Source organism: Microtus pennsylvanicus, chromosome 20 (genome assembly GCF_037038515.1).
Source record: "Microtus pennsylvanicus isolate mMicPen1 chromosome 20, mMicPen1.hap1, whole genome shotgun sequence".
NCBI classification, from domain to species: domain Eukaryota; kingdom Metazoa; phylum Chordata; class Mammalia; order Rodentia; family Cricetidae; genus Microtus; species Microtus pennsylvanicus.
The window spans coordinates 16,325,674-16,342,354 of record NC_134598.1 but is presented as its reverse complement, the minus strand read 5'-3'; the positions used below and the strand labels follow the sequence as shown (position 1 = coordinate 16,342,354).

The 16,681-nt window shown below is 47.0% G+C and overlaps 1 protein-coding gene across 5 annotated transcripts in view; it reads right to left on the bottom strand.

The window, feature by feature from the left end:
• Window positions 1–16,681, bottom strand: part of Glipr1 (GLI pathogenesis related 1) — a 41,431-nt gene that overhangs the window by 2,470 nt on the left and 22,280 nt on the right. For all 5 annotated transcript variants that reach the window (XM_075954025.1, XM_075954023.1, XM_075954027.1 and 2 more), the window contains 3 exons: window positions 15,276–15,515; window positions 10,499–10,611; window positions 560–645 (listed from right to left, as the gene is read on the bottom strand). In XM_075954025.1, coding sequence (XP_075810140.1) covers window positions 560–645; window positions 10,499–10,611; window positions 15,276–15,515 — 439 coding nt within the window. The remainder of the gene's footprint in view (window positions 1–559; window positions 646–10,498; window positions 10,612–15,275; window positions 15,516–16,681) is intronic.

Sequence of the window (16,681 nt, the reverse complement as noted above, 5' to 3'; positions counted from 1 at the left end):
TTAGGTCTGGAAGGGACCTTGGGAATTGCAGTGAGAGAATGCTGCTTATCTTTTTTTTTTTTTTTTTTGTTTTTAGTTTGGGTTTTTTTACTTTTGTGTTATTTATTCTTGGTTTTGTTTTTCATAATTTGCTAAGGTTATTATTCACTGTTTATATTGTCTGCCCTTTTAGAGCCCCTTTTGAGAAAAATATTTTTTATGGATAAAAAAGCAATTTCCAACTGTAAAACACATACATTTTCTGAGAAGATTCATACAGTGAAGCTTGGGCTACCAGCCCCCTCCCTCCTGAGCACCCCTTATCCTGGCCTTGCACCCATGAGTCAGTTTGTCACAGATAGCACACAAAAGAACTAAAAGAACTGCATAACCGTGGTAGCTTCAGGTTCCTTTCATACCATGGGACAATGGACATCTTAAAGGACACTCCCTTAAGCTTATGTGTGGTCCTAGGACAGTAAGCTGTTGACTTGTTACAGGTCTCTAGAAAACAGCTACCAGGATAAAACACCACCTATACCTTAATTCTATGGTGAGATTTTATTGTTATCTTACTTACTGCAGAGATTGTTGAGACACCTGTCATCCTTTGGGCAATCACTGCAAGTGGTTCCTTGCTTGTATGGCCACGTTGGGTAATTTCCTCTGTGAAGCAGAAGACAGTTAGTGGAGGGCCCTTGACACAGTTGTGCTTTACTCTGAATGCCTGACCAGGTCCAGAATCAGACGGCTAATAAACTGCCTAGAGACGGAACCAAGCGGAAGTCTGCTAATAATTGGAGGGTGTATAATTTATACCATCTCATTTAACTATGATCACTCTGAGAATGAATTAGTTTTGTTTCTGTTTAGCAGGTAAGGAAACGAGGTCTGGGAGGTTAATAACTCCCCCCAAAATCTCACATTATATTTATATATATGAGTCAGGAAGAAATGTAGAAATGTCTTCTTATGTTGGAATTTTTTTTCTACTTAACCCAAAGCCTCTATGATTACTTCCATCCAAACACTGCCTATCCTGGAAAAACAATTCCATGTTCTCTGTATTGTCAGTGTACCAGGTCACTATAGTTTATACTAGAGATACATTATTGGGCTGGGGGTAATGAACACCGAAAGAAAATGATGAGAAAACTAGAAACAGTTCACTTGCATATAAACAATGATGTGACTAGTAACTGTGATAATTACTGTGATAAAAGAGCTAAGGTACGGGGAGAGCTCTGGAAAATGCCTGCCGTGCAACCACAAAGACCCCATGTTCGTTCCCCAGCTTTTTCTGAAACGCCAGGAGTGGCAGTGCTTGTCTGAAGCGCTAGCTTCAGGGAGTTAGGCAGGTGGGTCTCGAACTCACTGAGTGACCAGCGAGTAATAGCATCGAGAGATGGCTCAGTGGCTATGAGCCCCTGGGTTCAGTTCCTAGCACCCACGTGTTGCTTCACACAACAATCCATGACCCCTGACCTTGGTTCCAGAGGATCCGACACCCTCTTCTGATCTGTGAAGGCACAAGGTACACACACACATGGTACACATAGAAACGTGTAAGGAAACCAAACACATGAACAAGCCTAGGTTAAAAACCACGCATGCCAACACATCCATGTGTGCCTGCACATGTGCATCTCCTAACCCCATCAGCATCCATGTGTGCCTGCACATGAGCATCTCCTAACCCCATACCAACACATACATCTGTGCCTGCACATGAGCATCTCCTAACCCCCATCAACATCCATGTGTGCCTGCACATGAGCATCTCCTAACCCCCATCAGCATCCATGTGTGCCTGCACATGAGCATCTCCTAACCCCATACCAACACATACATCTGTGCCTGCACATGAGCATCTCCTAACCCCCATCAACATCCATGTGTGCCTGCACATGAGCATCTCCTAACCCCCATCAGCATCCATGTGTGCCTGCACATATGCATCTCCTAACCCCATCAGCATCCATTTGTCTGCACATGTGCATCTCCTAACCCCATCAGCATCCATGTGTGTCTGCACATGAGCATCTCCTAACCCCATCAGCATCCATGTGTGTCTGCACATGAGCATCTCCTATCCCCATCAGCACACATGTGTGCCTGCACATGAGCATCTCCTAACCACATCAGCATCCATGTGTGTCTGCACATGAGCATCTCCTAACCCCATCAGCACACATGTGTGCCTGCACATGTGCATCTCCTAACCCCATCAGCACACATGTGTGTCTGCACATGTGCATCTCCTAACCCCATCAGCACACATGTGTGCCTGCACATGAGCATCTCCTAACCCCATCAGCATCCATGTGTGCCTGCACATGAGCATCTCCTAACCACATCAGCATCCATGTGTGTCTGCACATGAGCATCTCCTAACCACATCAGCATCCATGTGTGCCTGCACATGAGCATCTCCTAACCCCATCAGCACACATGTGTGCCTGCACATGAGCATCTCCTAACCCCATCAGCATCCATGTGTGTCTGCACATGTGCATCTACTAACCCCATCAGCACACATGTGTGTCTGCACATGAGCATCTCCTAACCCCATCAGCATCCATGTGTGTCTGCACATGAGCATCTCCTAACCCCATCAGCATCCATGTGTGTCTGCACATGAGCATCTCCTAACCACATCAGCATCCATGTGTGCCTGCACATGAGCATCTCCTAACCACATCAGCATCCATGTGTGTCTGCACATGAGCATCTCCTAACCCCATCAGCATCCATGTGTGTCTGCACATGAGCATCTCCTAACCCCATCAGCACACATGTGTGCCTGCACATGAGCATCTCCTAACCCCATCAGCATCCATGTGTGTCTGCACATGAGCATCTCCTAACCACATCAGCATCCATGTGTGCCTGCACATGAGCATCTCCTAACCACATCAGCATCCATGTGCCTGCACATGAGCATCTCCTAACCCCATCAGCATCCATGTGCCTGCACATGAGCATCTCCTAACCCCATCAGCACACATGTGTGCCTGCACATGAGCATCTCCTAACCCCATCAGCATCCATGTGTGTCTGCACATGTGCATCTCCTAACCCCATCAGCACACATGTGTGTCTGCACATGAGCATCTCCTAACCCCATCAGCATCCATGTGTGTCTGCACATGAGCATCTCCTAACCCCATCAGCATCCATGTGTGTCTGCACATGAGCATCTCCTAACCCCATCAGCACACATGTGTGTCTGCACATGAGCATCTCCTAACCCCATCAGCATCCATGTGTGTCTGCACATGAGCATCTCCTAACCCCATCAGCACACATGTGTGTCTGCACATGAGCATCTCCTAACCCCATCAGCATCCATGTGTGTCTGCACATGAGCATCTCCTAACCCCCACATCAGCATCCATGTGTGTCTGCACATGAGCATCTCCTAACCCCCACATCAGCATCCATGTGTGTCTGCACATGTGCATCTCCTAACCACATCAGCATCCATGTGTGCCTGCACATGAGCATCTCCTAACCCCCACATCAGCATCCATGTGTGTCTGCACATGAGCATCTCCTAACCCCATCAGCATCCATGTGTGTCTGCACATGAGCATCTCCTAACCACATCAGCACACATGTGTGCCTGCACATGAGCATCTCCTAACCCCATCAGCATCCATGTGTGTCTGCACATGAGCATCTCCTAACCCCATCAGCATCCATGTGTGTCTGCACATGAGCATCTCCTAACCACATCAGCATCCATGTGTGCCTGCACATGAGCATCTCCTAACCCCATCAGCATCCATGTGTGTCTGCACATGAGCATCTCCTAACCACATCAGCATCCATGTGTGCCTGCACATGAGCATCTCCTAACCCCATCAGCACACATGTGTGCCTGCACATGAGCATCTCCTAACCCCATCAGCATCCATGTGTGTCTGCACATGAGCATCTCCTAACCCCATCAGCATCCATGTGTGTCTGCACATGAGCATCTCCTAACCCCCACATCAGCATCCATGTGTGTCTGCACATGAGCATCTCCTAACCCCATCAGCATCCATGTGCCTGCACATGAGCATCTCCTAACCCCATCAGCATCCATGTGTGTCTGCACATGAGCATCTCCTAACCCCCACATCAGCATCCATGTGTGTCTGCACATGTGCATCTCCTAACCCCCACATCAGCATCCATGTGTGTCTGCACATGTGCATCTCCTAACCCCATCAGCACACATGTGTGCCTGCACATGTGCATCTCCTAACCCCATCAGCACACATGTGTGTCTGCACATGAGCATCTCCTAACCCCATCAGCATCCATGTGTGTCTGCACATGTGCATCTCCTAACCCCATCAGCATCCATGTGTGTCTGCACATGAGCATCTCCTAACCACATCAGCATCCATGTGTGCCTGCACATGAGCATCTCCTAACCACATCAGCATCCATGTGTGCCTGCACATGAGCATCTCCTAACCACATCAGCATCCATGTGCCTGCACATGAGCATCTCCTAACCCCATCAGCATCCATGTGCCTGCACATGAGCATCTCCTAACCCCATCAGCACACATGTGTGCCTGCACATGAGCATCTCCTAACCCCATCAGCATCCATGTGTGTCTGCACATGTGCATCTCCTAACCCCATCAGCACACATGTGTGTCTGCACATGAGCATCTCCTAACCCCATCAGCATCCATGTGTGTCTGCACATGAGCATCTCCTAACCCCATCAGCATCCATGTGTGTCTGCACATGAGCATCTCCTAACCCCATCAGCACACATGTGTGTCTGCACATGAGCATCTCCTAACCCCATCAGCACACATGTGTGTCTGCACATGAGCATCTCCTAACCCCATCAGCATCCATGTGTGTCTGCACATGAGCATCTCCTAACCCCATCAGCATCCATGTGTGTCTGCACATGAGCATCTCCTAACCCCCACATCAGCACACATGTGTGCCTGCACATGAGCATCTCCTAACCACATCAGCATCCATGTGTGCCTGCACATGTGCATCTCCTAACCACATCAGCATCCATGTGTGTCTGCACATGAGCATCTCCTAACCCCCACATCAGCATCCATGTGTGTCTGCACATGAGCATCTCCTAACCACATCAGCATCCATGTGTGCCTGCACATGTGCATCTCCTAACCACATCAGCATCCATGTGTGCCTGCACATGAGCATCTCCTAACCCCCACATCAGCATCCATGTGTGTCTGCACATGAGCATCTCCTAACCCCATCAGCATCCATGTGTGTCTGCACATGAGCATCTCCTAACCACATCAGCACACATGTGTGCCTGCACATGAGCATCTCCTAACCCCATCAGCATCCATGTGTGTCTGCACATGAGCATCTCCTAACCCCATCAGCATCCATGTGTCTGCATATGAGCATCTCCTAACCCCATCAGCATCCATGTGCCTGCACATGAGCATCTCCTAACCCCATCAGCATCCATGTGTGCCTGCACATGAGCATCTCCTAACCCCATCAGCATCCATGTGTGTCTGCACATGAGCATCTCCTAACCACATCAGCATCCATGTGTGCCTGCACATGAGCATCTCCTAACCCCATCAGCACACATGTGTGCCTGCACATGAGCATCTCCTAACCCCATCAGCATCCATGTGTGTCTGCACATGAGCATCTCCTAACCCCATCAGCATCCATGTGTGTCTGCACGTGAGCATCTCCTAACCCCATCAGCATCCATGTGTGTCTGCACATGAGCATCTCCTAACCCCATCAGCATCCATGTGTCTGCACATGAGCATCTCCTAACCCCATCAGCATCCATGTGTGTCTGCACATGAGCATCTCCTAACCCCATCAGCACACATGTGTGCCTGCACATGAGCATCTCCTAACCCCATCAGCATCCATGTGTGTCTGCACATGAGCATCTCCTAACCCCCACATCAGCATCCATGTGTGTCTGCACATGTGCATCTCCTAACCCCCACATCAGCATCCATGTGTGCCTGCACATGTGCATCTCCTAACCCCCACATCAGCATCCATGTGTGCCTGCACATGAGCATCTCCTAACCCCATCAGCATCCATGTGTGTCTGCACATGAGCATCTCCTAACCCCCACATCAGCATCCATGTGCCTGCACATGTGCATCTCCTAACCCCCACATCAGCATCCATGTGTGTCTGCACATGAGCATCTCCTAACCCCATCAGCATCCATGTGTGTCTGCACATGAGCATCTCCTAACCCCATCAGCATCCATGTGTGCCTGCACATGAGCATCTCCTAACCCCATCAGCATCCATGTGTGTCTGCACATGAGCATCTCCTAACCACATCAGCATCCATGTGTGCCTGCACATGAGCATCTCCTAACCCCATCAGCATCCATGTGTGTCTGCACATGAGCATCTCCTAACCCCCACATCAGCATCCATGTGCCTGCACATGAGCATCTCCTAACCCCATCAGCATCCATGTGTCTGCACGTGTGCATCTCCTAACCCCATCAGCATCCATGTGCCTGCACATGAGCATCTCCTAACCCCATCAGCACACATGTGTGCCTGCACATGAGCATCTCCTAACCCCATCAGCACACATGTGTGTCTGCACATGAGCATCTCCTAACCACATCAGCATCCATGTGCCTGCACATGAGCATCTCCTAACCCCATCAGCATCCATGTGCCTGCACATGAGCATCTCCTAACCCCATCAGCACACATGTGTGCCTGCACATGAGCATCTCCTAACCCCATCAGCATCCATGTGTGTCTGCACATGTGCATCTCCTAACCCCATCAGCACACATGTGTGTCTGCACATGAGCATCTCCTAACCCCATCAGCATCCATGTGTGTCTGCACATGAGCATCTCCTAACCCCATCAGCATCCATGTGTGTCTGCACATGAGCATCTCCTAACCCCATCAGCACACATGTGTGTCTGCACATGAGCATCTCCTAACCCCATCAGCATCCATGTGTGTCTGCACATGAGCATCTCCTAACCCCATCAGCACACATGTGTGTCTGCACATGAGCATCTCCTAACCCCCACATCAGCATCCATGTGTGTCTGCACATGAGCATCTCCTAACCCCATCAGCATCCATGTGTGTCTGCACATGAGCATCTCCTAACCACATCAGCATCCATGTGTGCCTGCACATGTGCATCTCCTAACCACATCAGCATCCATGTGTGCCTGCACATGAGCATCTCCTAACCCCCACATCAGCATCCATGTGTGTCTGCACATGAGCATCTCCTAACCCCATCAGCATCCATGTGTGCCTGCACATGAGCATCTCCTAACCCCATCAGCATCCATGTGTGTCTGCACATGAGCATCTCCTAACCCCATCAGCATCCATGTGTCTGCACGTGTGCATCTCCTAACCCCATCAGCATCCATGTGCCTGCACATGAGCATCTCCTAACCCCATCAGCATCCATGTGTGCCTGCACATGAGCATCTCCTAACCCCATCAGCACCCATGTGTGTCTGCACATGAGCATCTCCTAACCACATCAGCATCCATGTGTGCCTGCACATGAGCATCTCCTAACCCCATCAGCACACATGTGTGCCTGCACATGAGCATCTCCTAACCCCATCAGCATCCATGTGTGTCTGCACATGAGCATCTCCTAACCCCATCAGCATCCATGTGTGTCTGCACATGAGCATCTCCTAACCCAATCAGCATCCATGTGTGTCTGCACATGAGCATCTCCTAACCCCATCAGCATCCATGTGTCTGCACATGAGCATCTCCTAACCCCATCAGCATCCATGTGTGTCTGCACATGAGCATCTCCTAACCACATCAGCATCCATGTGTGTCTGCACATGAGCATCTCCTAACCCCATCAGCATCCATGTGTCTGCACATGAGCATCTCCTAACCCCATCAGCATCCATGTGTGTCTGCACATGTGCATCTCCTAACCCCATCAGCACACATGTGTGTCTGCACATGAGCATCTCCTAACCCCATCAGCATCCATGTGCCTGCACATGAGCATCTCCTAACCCCATCAGCATCCATGTGTGTCTGCACATGAGCATCTCCTAACCCCCACATCAGCATCCATGTGTGTCTGCACATGTGCATCTCCTAACCCCCACATCAGCATCCATGTGTGCCTGCACATGAGCATCTCCTAACCCCCACATCAGCATCCATGTGTGTCTGCACATGAGCATCTCCTAACCCCATCAGCATCCATGTGTGTCTGCACATGAGCATCTCCTAACCACATCAGCACACATGTGTGCCTGCACATGAGCATCTCCTAACCCCATCAGCATCCATGTGTGTCTGCACATGAGCATCTCCTAACCCCATCAGCATCCATGTGTCTGCACGTGTGCATCTCCTAACCCCATCAGCACACATGTGTGTCTGCACATGTGCATCTCCTAACCCCATCAGCATCCATGTGCCTGCACATGAGCATCTCCTAACCCCATCAGCATCCATGTGTGCCTGCACATGAGCATCTCCTAACCCCATCAGCATCCATGTGTGTCTGCACATGAGCATCTCCTAACCACATCAGCATCCATGTGTGCCTGCACATGAGCATCTCCTAACCCCATCAGCACACATGTGTGCCTGCACATGAGCATCTCCTAACCCCATCAGCATCCATGTGTGTCTGCACATGAGCATCTCCTAACCCCATCAGCATCCATGTGTGTCTGCACGTGAGCATCTCCTAACCCCATCAGCATCCATGTGTGTCTGCACATGAGCATCTCCTAACCCCATCAGCATCCATGTGTCTGCACATGAGCATCTCCTAACCCCATCAGCATCCATGTGTGTCTGCACATGAGCATCTCCTAACCCCATCAGCACACATGTGTGCCTGCACATGAGCATCTCCTAACCCCATCAGCATCCATGTGTGTCTGCACATGAGCATCTCCTAACCACATCAGCATCCATGTGTGTCTGCACATGAGCATCTCCTAACCCCATCAGCACACATGTGTGTCTGCACATGAGCATCTCCTAACCCCCACATCAGCATCCATGTGTGTCTGCACATGTGCATCTCCTAACCCCCACATCAGCATCCATGTGTGCCTGCACATGTGCATCTCCTAACCCCATCAGCATCCATGTGTGTCTGCACATGAGCATCTCCTAACCCCATCAGCACACATGTGTGTCTGCACATGAGCATCTCCTAACCCCCACATCAGCATCCATGTGTGTCTGCACATGTGCATCTCCTAACCCCCACATCAGCATCCATGTGTGCCTGCACATGAGCATCTCCTAACCCCATCAGCATCCATGTGTGTCTGCACATGAGCATCTCCTAACCCCCACATCAGCATCCATGTGCCTGCACATGTGCATCTCCTAACCCCCACATCAGCATCCATGTGTGTCTGCACATGAGCATCTCCTAACCCCATCAGCATCCATGTGTGTCTGCACATGAGCATCTCCTAACCCCATCAGCATCCATGTGTGCCTGCACATGAGCATCTCCTAACCCCATCAGCATCCATGTGTGTCTGCACATGAGCATCTCCTAACCCCATCAGCATCCATGTGTGTCTGCACATGTGCATCTCCTAACCCCATCAGCACACATGTGTGCCTGCACATGAGCATCTCCTAACCCCATCAGCACACATGTGTGTCTGCACATGAGCATCTCCTAACCACATCAGCATCCATGTGTCTGCATATGAGCATCTCCTAACCCCATCAGCATCCATGTGTCTGCACATGAGCATCTCCTAACCCCATCAGCATCCATGTGTGCCTGCACATGTGCATCTCCTAACCCCCACACTAACGTACATGGGTACCTGCACACATACATCTGTACACAACACAAACATCCCTGTGTGTCTGCACGTCTGTACCCCCACACTAACGTACATGGGTACCTGCACACATGCGTATTGTACCCCCCACACCAACATACATGTATACTTGCACACATGTGCATCTGTTCCCCCCTCCAACACCGCTGTTTTTGTAATTATTAGAACCAAGCAGCAAAATGTCTATTTCTGGTCTGACCACAGGCTTCTGAGTATGTATAACTCACAAGCACAGTAAAGTAGAATTGCTTTTCTCATTGCCAGAGGGGACAAACTGTTTCCACCAGAAAAACTCAACTGGCAAAAGAATTAATATGAATTGGGAAATTCCACCTTATTTTTGTTTTAAGTATGGGAAGTATTCTATTATTTTAATAAAATAAGTTAATTTAAATCCTCCTTTCTTGTATTATCAATATATCAATTTATGTCCCTGGTAAGCATTTTGATCTTACTACTCTTAAAGATGAAGGCCTTCCGTAGTGTTAATAAAAGCTCACACACATACACATACATACCGGGAAAATGTATTAGAATATTGATGGAGTATGTCTCCGGGTAGAGAATTTAAAGGCCTTGCCATTTTTCTTTATACATTTTCTATATTGAAGATGCATACCTGTAATAATATATTTCTGAATTTAATTCAGGCACTTACGCTGGTCCATAGTTGCATATAAAATGTGCTCCATTGGAAAGCTTTTCAAAGTTACCAACTCTAGGGCAAAATTGCACCGCACAGCCAACCTTGTAACTATCTGCCCAAACAACCTGAAAGCACAGGAGAGTGTCTTAGCATAGAAATGAACAATTGATTATCGTCAGGGCTTCGTAATTATGGGAAGAAACTCTAAGGGTACAACATTCTTTACCAGGGAAATTTTGGGTGCTCAAAATTCCAATGAATACTTTGAGCCAGAAACTCTCAACTGCAGTCACAACCACTTTAAGGTCACATCTCAGATCTCCTACATATCATATTTATATTATGATTCATAGCAGTAGCAAAATTACAGTTATGAAGTAACAATTAAAACAGTTTTATGCTTGGGGGTCACCACAACACAAGGAACTGTATTAAAGGGTCACAGCATTAAGAAGGAAGGGAACCACTGCTCTAAGCCATGCTTCCTATAGGAAGCTACAACAATAAAATAAAACAGGGTAACCTGACGGATTGAAGAAAGCAGCTGATTCAAAGAGGTATTAAGGGGAGCCCCCCGAAATGCCTTTGAAGTGAGACCAAGTGATGAGGATGTGGACTGAGAAGAAACATAGAAGACATGACAATGGACAACATCCATTCTCAGAGATTAAGGTTACTGGGGTGCAAGTCCCTAGACATGTTAGAGTTGCAGAAAAAAAAAAAACAAAGTAGAGCCTCAAGAGAGGACCAAACCAAAGGAATTTGTTGTTAAGTAACAAAATACTCTTTCTGGTATCTTAGCAAGGTCCACTTGGTGCTTAGGAAGTGAACTGAGGAGAGCAAGGGAAGGAGGAGGCAATGCTGGAGGCTGTTTCCAGTGTGAAGAATGAACACACACTGGGCGGTGGTGGTGCATGCCTTTAATACCAACATAGGACAGGCTCCATCACTACAGAGAAACCCTGTCTCAAACAGAAAAGAATGAAAAGGGAAGGAAGGAAGAAAGGAAGGAAGGAAAGAAGGAGAGAGGAAAGAGAAAGAAAGTGAGAGAGAGAAAAGTAAAAGAAAAAGGAAGGAAGAAAGGACATAAGGCAACTCATTCTTGGGTAATGAAATTCCTAGAAACTGATGGAGGTCACACCTGACAGGTGTAACTGAAAACATTTTGTGTTAAATATGGGAAGCATTTGAGTTTGGGACCCAAGTGATGTTTATTGAGACAGAAAACTAGGGAATATTCAAGGTGGGTAGGAATGTGGGCACAGGGTTCTGTTCAGAACATGTTTGGGGCTGCCCAGTAAAGGCAGGCAGAGCTGCTGGCCTTAAACATCTGCAGTTCAGAGGATGGGTTAGCAACAGAGATAGAAAACTGGAGGGCGCAAGGCTAAATCAGACCATATAGGCAAGGAAAAAATGGGGTAACTGCAAACCTGGGTTAAAGAAATACAGTCACTTAAACAGATGTAAAATGTGGTCCCTGATGTAGAGGAAATGGAGAACAGAGCTGGTTCCCAAGGAGACAGCTGTGCTGTCAAACTGGGTCTCATACTCACAGGAGCTCCAGACTTAGTTTATTATGCTGCTGCATAGTTAGCACCTTCGGTGGTCCTCCCTCTCCCTCTCCCTCTCCCTCTCGGTTTTCCAAGACAGGGTTTCTGTGTGTAACAGTCCTGGCTGTCTTGAAACTCACTCTGTAGACCAGGCTGGCCTCGAACTCACAGAGATCCACCTGCCTTTGCCTCCCGAGTGCTGGGATTAAAGGCGTGCGCCACCACTGCCTGGCTCTTCTTCATTCCACCTCTTCATTTCCCACCTATTCCCGTAAATCATGTGGCTCATCTTGACTAAGAATGATCCCAATAGAACATCCCCATTGTCTCAGTGTGTGGGCTGATTGCTCTTCGAGCTGATGAGGGAGGGGGACTTGATCGGGGGAGGGGAAGGGAAATGGGAGGCGGTGGTGGGGAGGAGGCAGAAATCTTTAATAAATAAATTAAAAAAATAAAAAAATATATATGAAAATATTACAATAAAACCCATCACTGTGTATAATTAATATATACTAATAAAAAGCTTTACAGTGGTCTGAAAAAAAAGAATGATTATCAAAGATTGCCAAAACATTTGAAACCCTAACTAGCTCTTTAAGACAAACCAGCCATTTATACAAAAATATACTTTAACTTTTTGCCATAATTATCAAGCCATTTTGTGCCAAGGATTGTGCCAAATATGGGGGCACAGTGGTCACCTGGGACCTGCAGGAACTGGGCCTGCAGACAGAGGCCATCACGGAACTGTTCCATAGAGCTCTGTTCACTATTACTGGTTCTAATACATGGGCTGAGGACCACTTCTCTCAGGAAATGGAGCTGAGCTGGAGCTTCTTTGGGGGCCACAGACATGTCTTTAAACATGGAGCAGAGTCCTGTGTGAGCATTTTCTTTCTCAGTGTTTCACACTAAAGATCCTTCATCTTTGGATGTGCTTTTTCAGAAATGGGCAAATATTGCTTAGTATGCATGGTATGCTTTAGTTAGAATGTTAGCTGTTAGTCACTGACACAAAATTTCAGAGGGAAGGCATGTTCCAGGCCATGATCTCAGGATGTCCCAGGTCATATAATCTCAGAGTGTTTTATGTCATGATCTCAGGATGTTTTAGGTCATGATCTCAGGGGGGGGGTTCTAGGTCATGATCTCAGGGGGGGATTCTAGGTCATGATCCCAGGGGGTTCTAGGTCATGATCTCAAGGGATTCTTGGTCATGATCTCAGGATATGCTCAGTTGTCATCATTACCTTTAGGTCTGTGATGAGGTTTATAGAAACTAGTTACACCTTGTGGTGTCCAGTGAATCAAAGAGAGAAAAGAGGGTAAAGTCCCTATATCTTTTCCAAGTGAATACCCCTATCTTCCTTTGCCCGAACCCCACCTAAGTAAAGCTTTCACTATTTCCCTACAGTGCTACAGGCCTTTAGGAGACCTTGATAATCTCAACCCTTACAGTTTTCAAAGTTGGGTTAACTGGATATGGTACTTCACACCTGTAATCCCAGCACTTGGGAAGCTGAAACAGGAAGCGCACTGTGAGTTCAAGGCCTACCTGGGCTACACGGTGAATCTCAGGCCAGTCTGGGCCATAGAGTTGGTCCTGTTGTTATCTTTACCTAAGAGTCAAAGGAGCAAGCCAGGGCCACACAGCATCAAGGCAGAATCTGGATCCAAATTGAATCTGGAACTTTCCCCCTAGTGAATCCATTAAACAAAAATGGGAAGTTGCTAGCCTGTCTCCAGTAACAGGTAAAAGGTTGAAGTAGTATCAAGAAATACTGTACTGTTCAGAGAGACACTCAATCCGAACTCATGCCCCATACTCTGTACCAGCTATCACTGGGCCACAGATGTAAACAACATCATTTGCATAAAGATGAGGGTAAGGAGAGGTTACAATCCCTACCTTAAGTAACTTTCCAGCAGGAAGCTGGAGTGACTGAATTGCCTTGAAACCGACAGCACGGTCTCCTCGAAGGCTGAAGCAGGAATTGTAGCCAAGATATAGCAACATCCTCTTCCAACGTGATTCATTAGAAAATTAGATCCTGATGGCTAATCTTTGCTAAGTGCTTACCAACAAGTACTGGCCCAGATTCCTCCACATCACCCTCTGAGAAATGAACTTATGGGCCCATACTTTACTGGGTTGCAGTCTCAGAGATATGAGTCAAGAGACACAGGAGTGAGGCAGGGAAGGCAGAATACAGTTGGAAATGGTTTCTGGCTCCCAGGGTAGCTCCCGCTGATTTGGGGAGACACATGTGTGCATGACTAGCCCAGTGCAAGACACCTGACATAGGCCATGTGTGCAAAGAAGACACAGAAACTATATAGCCAAGGGCCCGCACAGTGTCCCACGAGACACTGCAAGAGTTGTATGACTTGCCTCTTGAAAAGTGGAATTTGTCAAATGAAAAGAAAGGCTTTAGGATCAATTAACCAGGTATAGAAGGTGTACAATGTATATGAATAAGCCTGGTGCTTTAGTTGAATTTTAAGTAACTGAGCATGCAAAATACGTGGCCCTCAGAAGACGGCTCACTTTATAATAGACTTGTAAGCCATACTTGTATTGTATGCCCTTATCCCAGGGAGTCACAATAAGAGGAGTAAGGTCAGGTTCATATTATATAGACTAGAGGCAGCGGAAACGCCCCTAAAATGTCTCCCTTTACACCCATAGGGGAAAAGGAGGGCTTGTACTTGGGACATGAGAAAATTGACTTCCAAAATCATATCTATCTCTCATATAGATATGAGATCAAATTAGTGCTCCTAACCTCTTCAGTAGAGGATGTAACTCTGGACAACCATTTTATAAGTGAGCATGGGCTTTACACCTTTCTAGGCTGATAGACTCAATCAGTTCTTACCACTAGCATAGAAGGGAGGTTCTACCATCCATATGTCAACAAATCGAGTTGGAGAGTTTACGATGCTTCCCTAAAGCCACTTACCTAGCAAGGAGAGTTCAGATTCGCTTATCAGAGACATTGCAAAGCTTTAAGTAACATAACATTCAGTCTATCTCATACGGGTATCTCTTACTGCCTGAGCTGATGGCTCTGGCATATGACCTTTTCCATGTAACTCTCCAAGTATATTTACCTCTCATATTTATAAATTTATAATATCATATTTATAATACTAGCTCACTATATATTTTCTCAACTCCACGTTCAGTTTTCCACCTTTAAAAAGAGGATTCTAAGAGGCTGTAGGGATGTACTTACCTGAGTGTAATGACCACAGACACCTGTGCATCTTCTACTCCTGAAGTCATAGTACTTGACTTCATCGTACCAGGAAGAGATGGCTGAAGATACTGAAAAGAGGCTTAAAGATCCAGTCCAGATATTTTCTCCCACTGCGGTGAAGTTCAGGTGCAGCCGTGATTTCAGCCGTGGATTGTGTTCAAACTGACAAACTTTTGCCCACGATTTTGCAATGCGGGCTAGGTCTGAGTCCCAAGACTGAAAAATAATTAAATGATATACGAGTCAAAGAAATTTCTTCCTCAAAACTGTGACGATGCAAGGCCTTTTGCCTGCTCATCCAGATGTGCAGAGCCCACTGGATACTACTTACTTTACCAACTGGTTGTGCTTCCTTTTGGAGTGGGAGTCAAAGCAGCAAATGAAGGGTGGCGAGAATTGCAGAGGAGCTACAGCCTAGAGTAACTAACTAGTCTCAGCCTGCTAACTAGGACAAGAATACGAGGTCATAGGTCAGAGAATCTGACTAGGAGAGGAGAAGCAGAAGCATCCATGTCTGCAGGTGACATGGACTGATAACCAGAAGCGCTCAGAGCTGGAAAAGTCCAGTGAGGAAGCGGGGCAAACAGATTCAGTAAGCTACCCTGTGGTAGCTTCTGTATGATGTAGTAGTGAACTTGCTAAGAAACAAAAAAAAAAAGAAACCTCCAGAATAGTTCCATTCCAGTAGTCCTCTGACAATAAATTATGTAAAAATCAACCTTACTACATCGGTGAAAGACCTCTACAATGAGAACCAAACACTGAAGACAGATATTGTAGAAGACACCAGAGTGATCGTTTTCCACCTGGGGGTCATGACCCTTTTGAAGGAGAAGGACTCTTTCACAGGGGTAGCATACCAGATATTTACATTATGATTCATAACAGTAGCAAAACTACAGTTATGAAGTAGCAATGAAAATAATTTTATGGTTGGGGGTCAGCGCGGCACGAGGAACTGTATTGAAGGGTCACGGCGTTAGGAAGGTTGAGAACCACTGCACTAGAGAGTGGGAAAACTGTTCCTGCTCATGGATGTTTTTGTTGTTGATATTTTCAAATGGCAGTACCGATGAAAGATGTTTATAGGTTCACTTCACTGCTAATGCTTCCTTCCTAAAGCTACAAAGAAGAAAGTCAGAAAGTTAACACAGAAACACAAGAGACTCCATATGCCAAAGGACTTCTGAGCAAAAGTATCACTGATAGAAGAATTGTCACTCTGGACTTCAAAAATATAAAGCGTGGTTAGAAAACAGTCTACTTGAAGAGGACACTAGACAAATGGTGTCTGGCCGGGGACACTGGATAAGCACACACGGAAGCATGAACCTGGGTTCTTCCAGTGTGTAAAAAACCAAGTCAGAATGTGTTACAAGAAA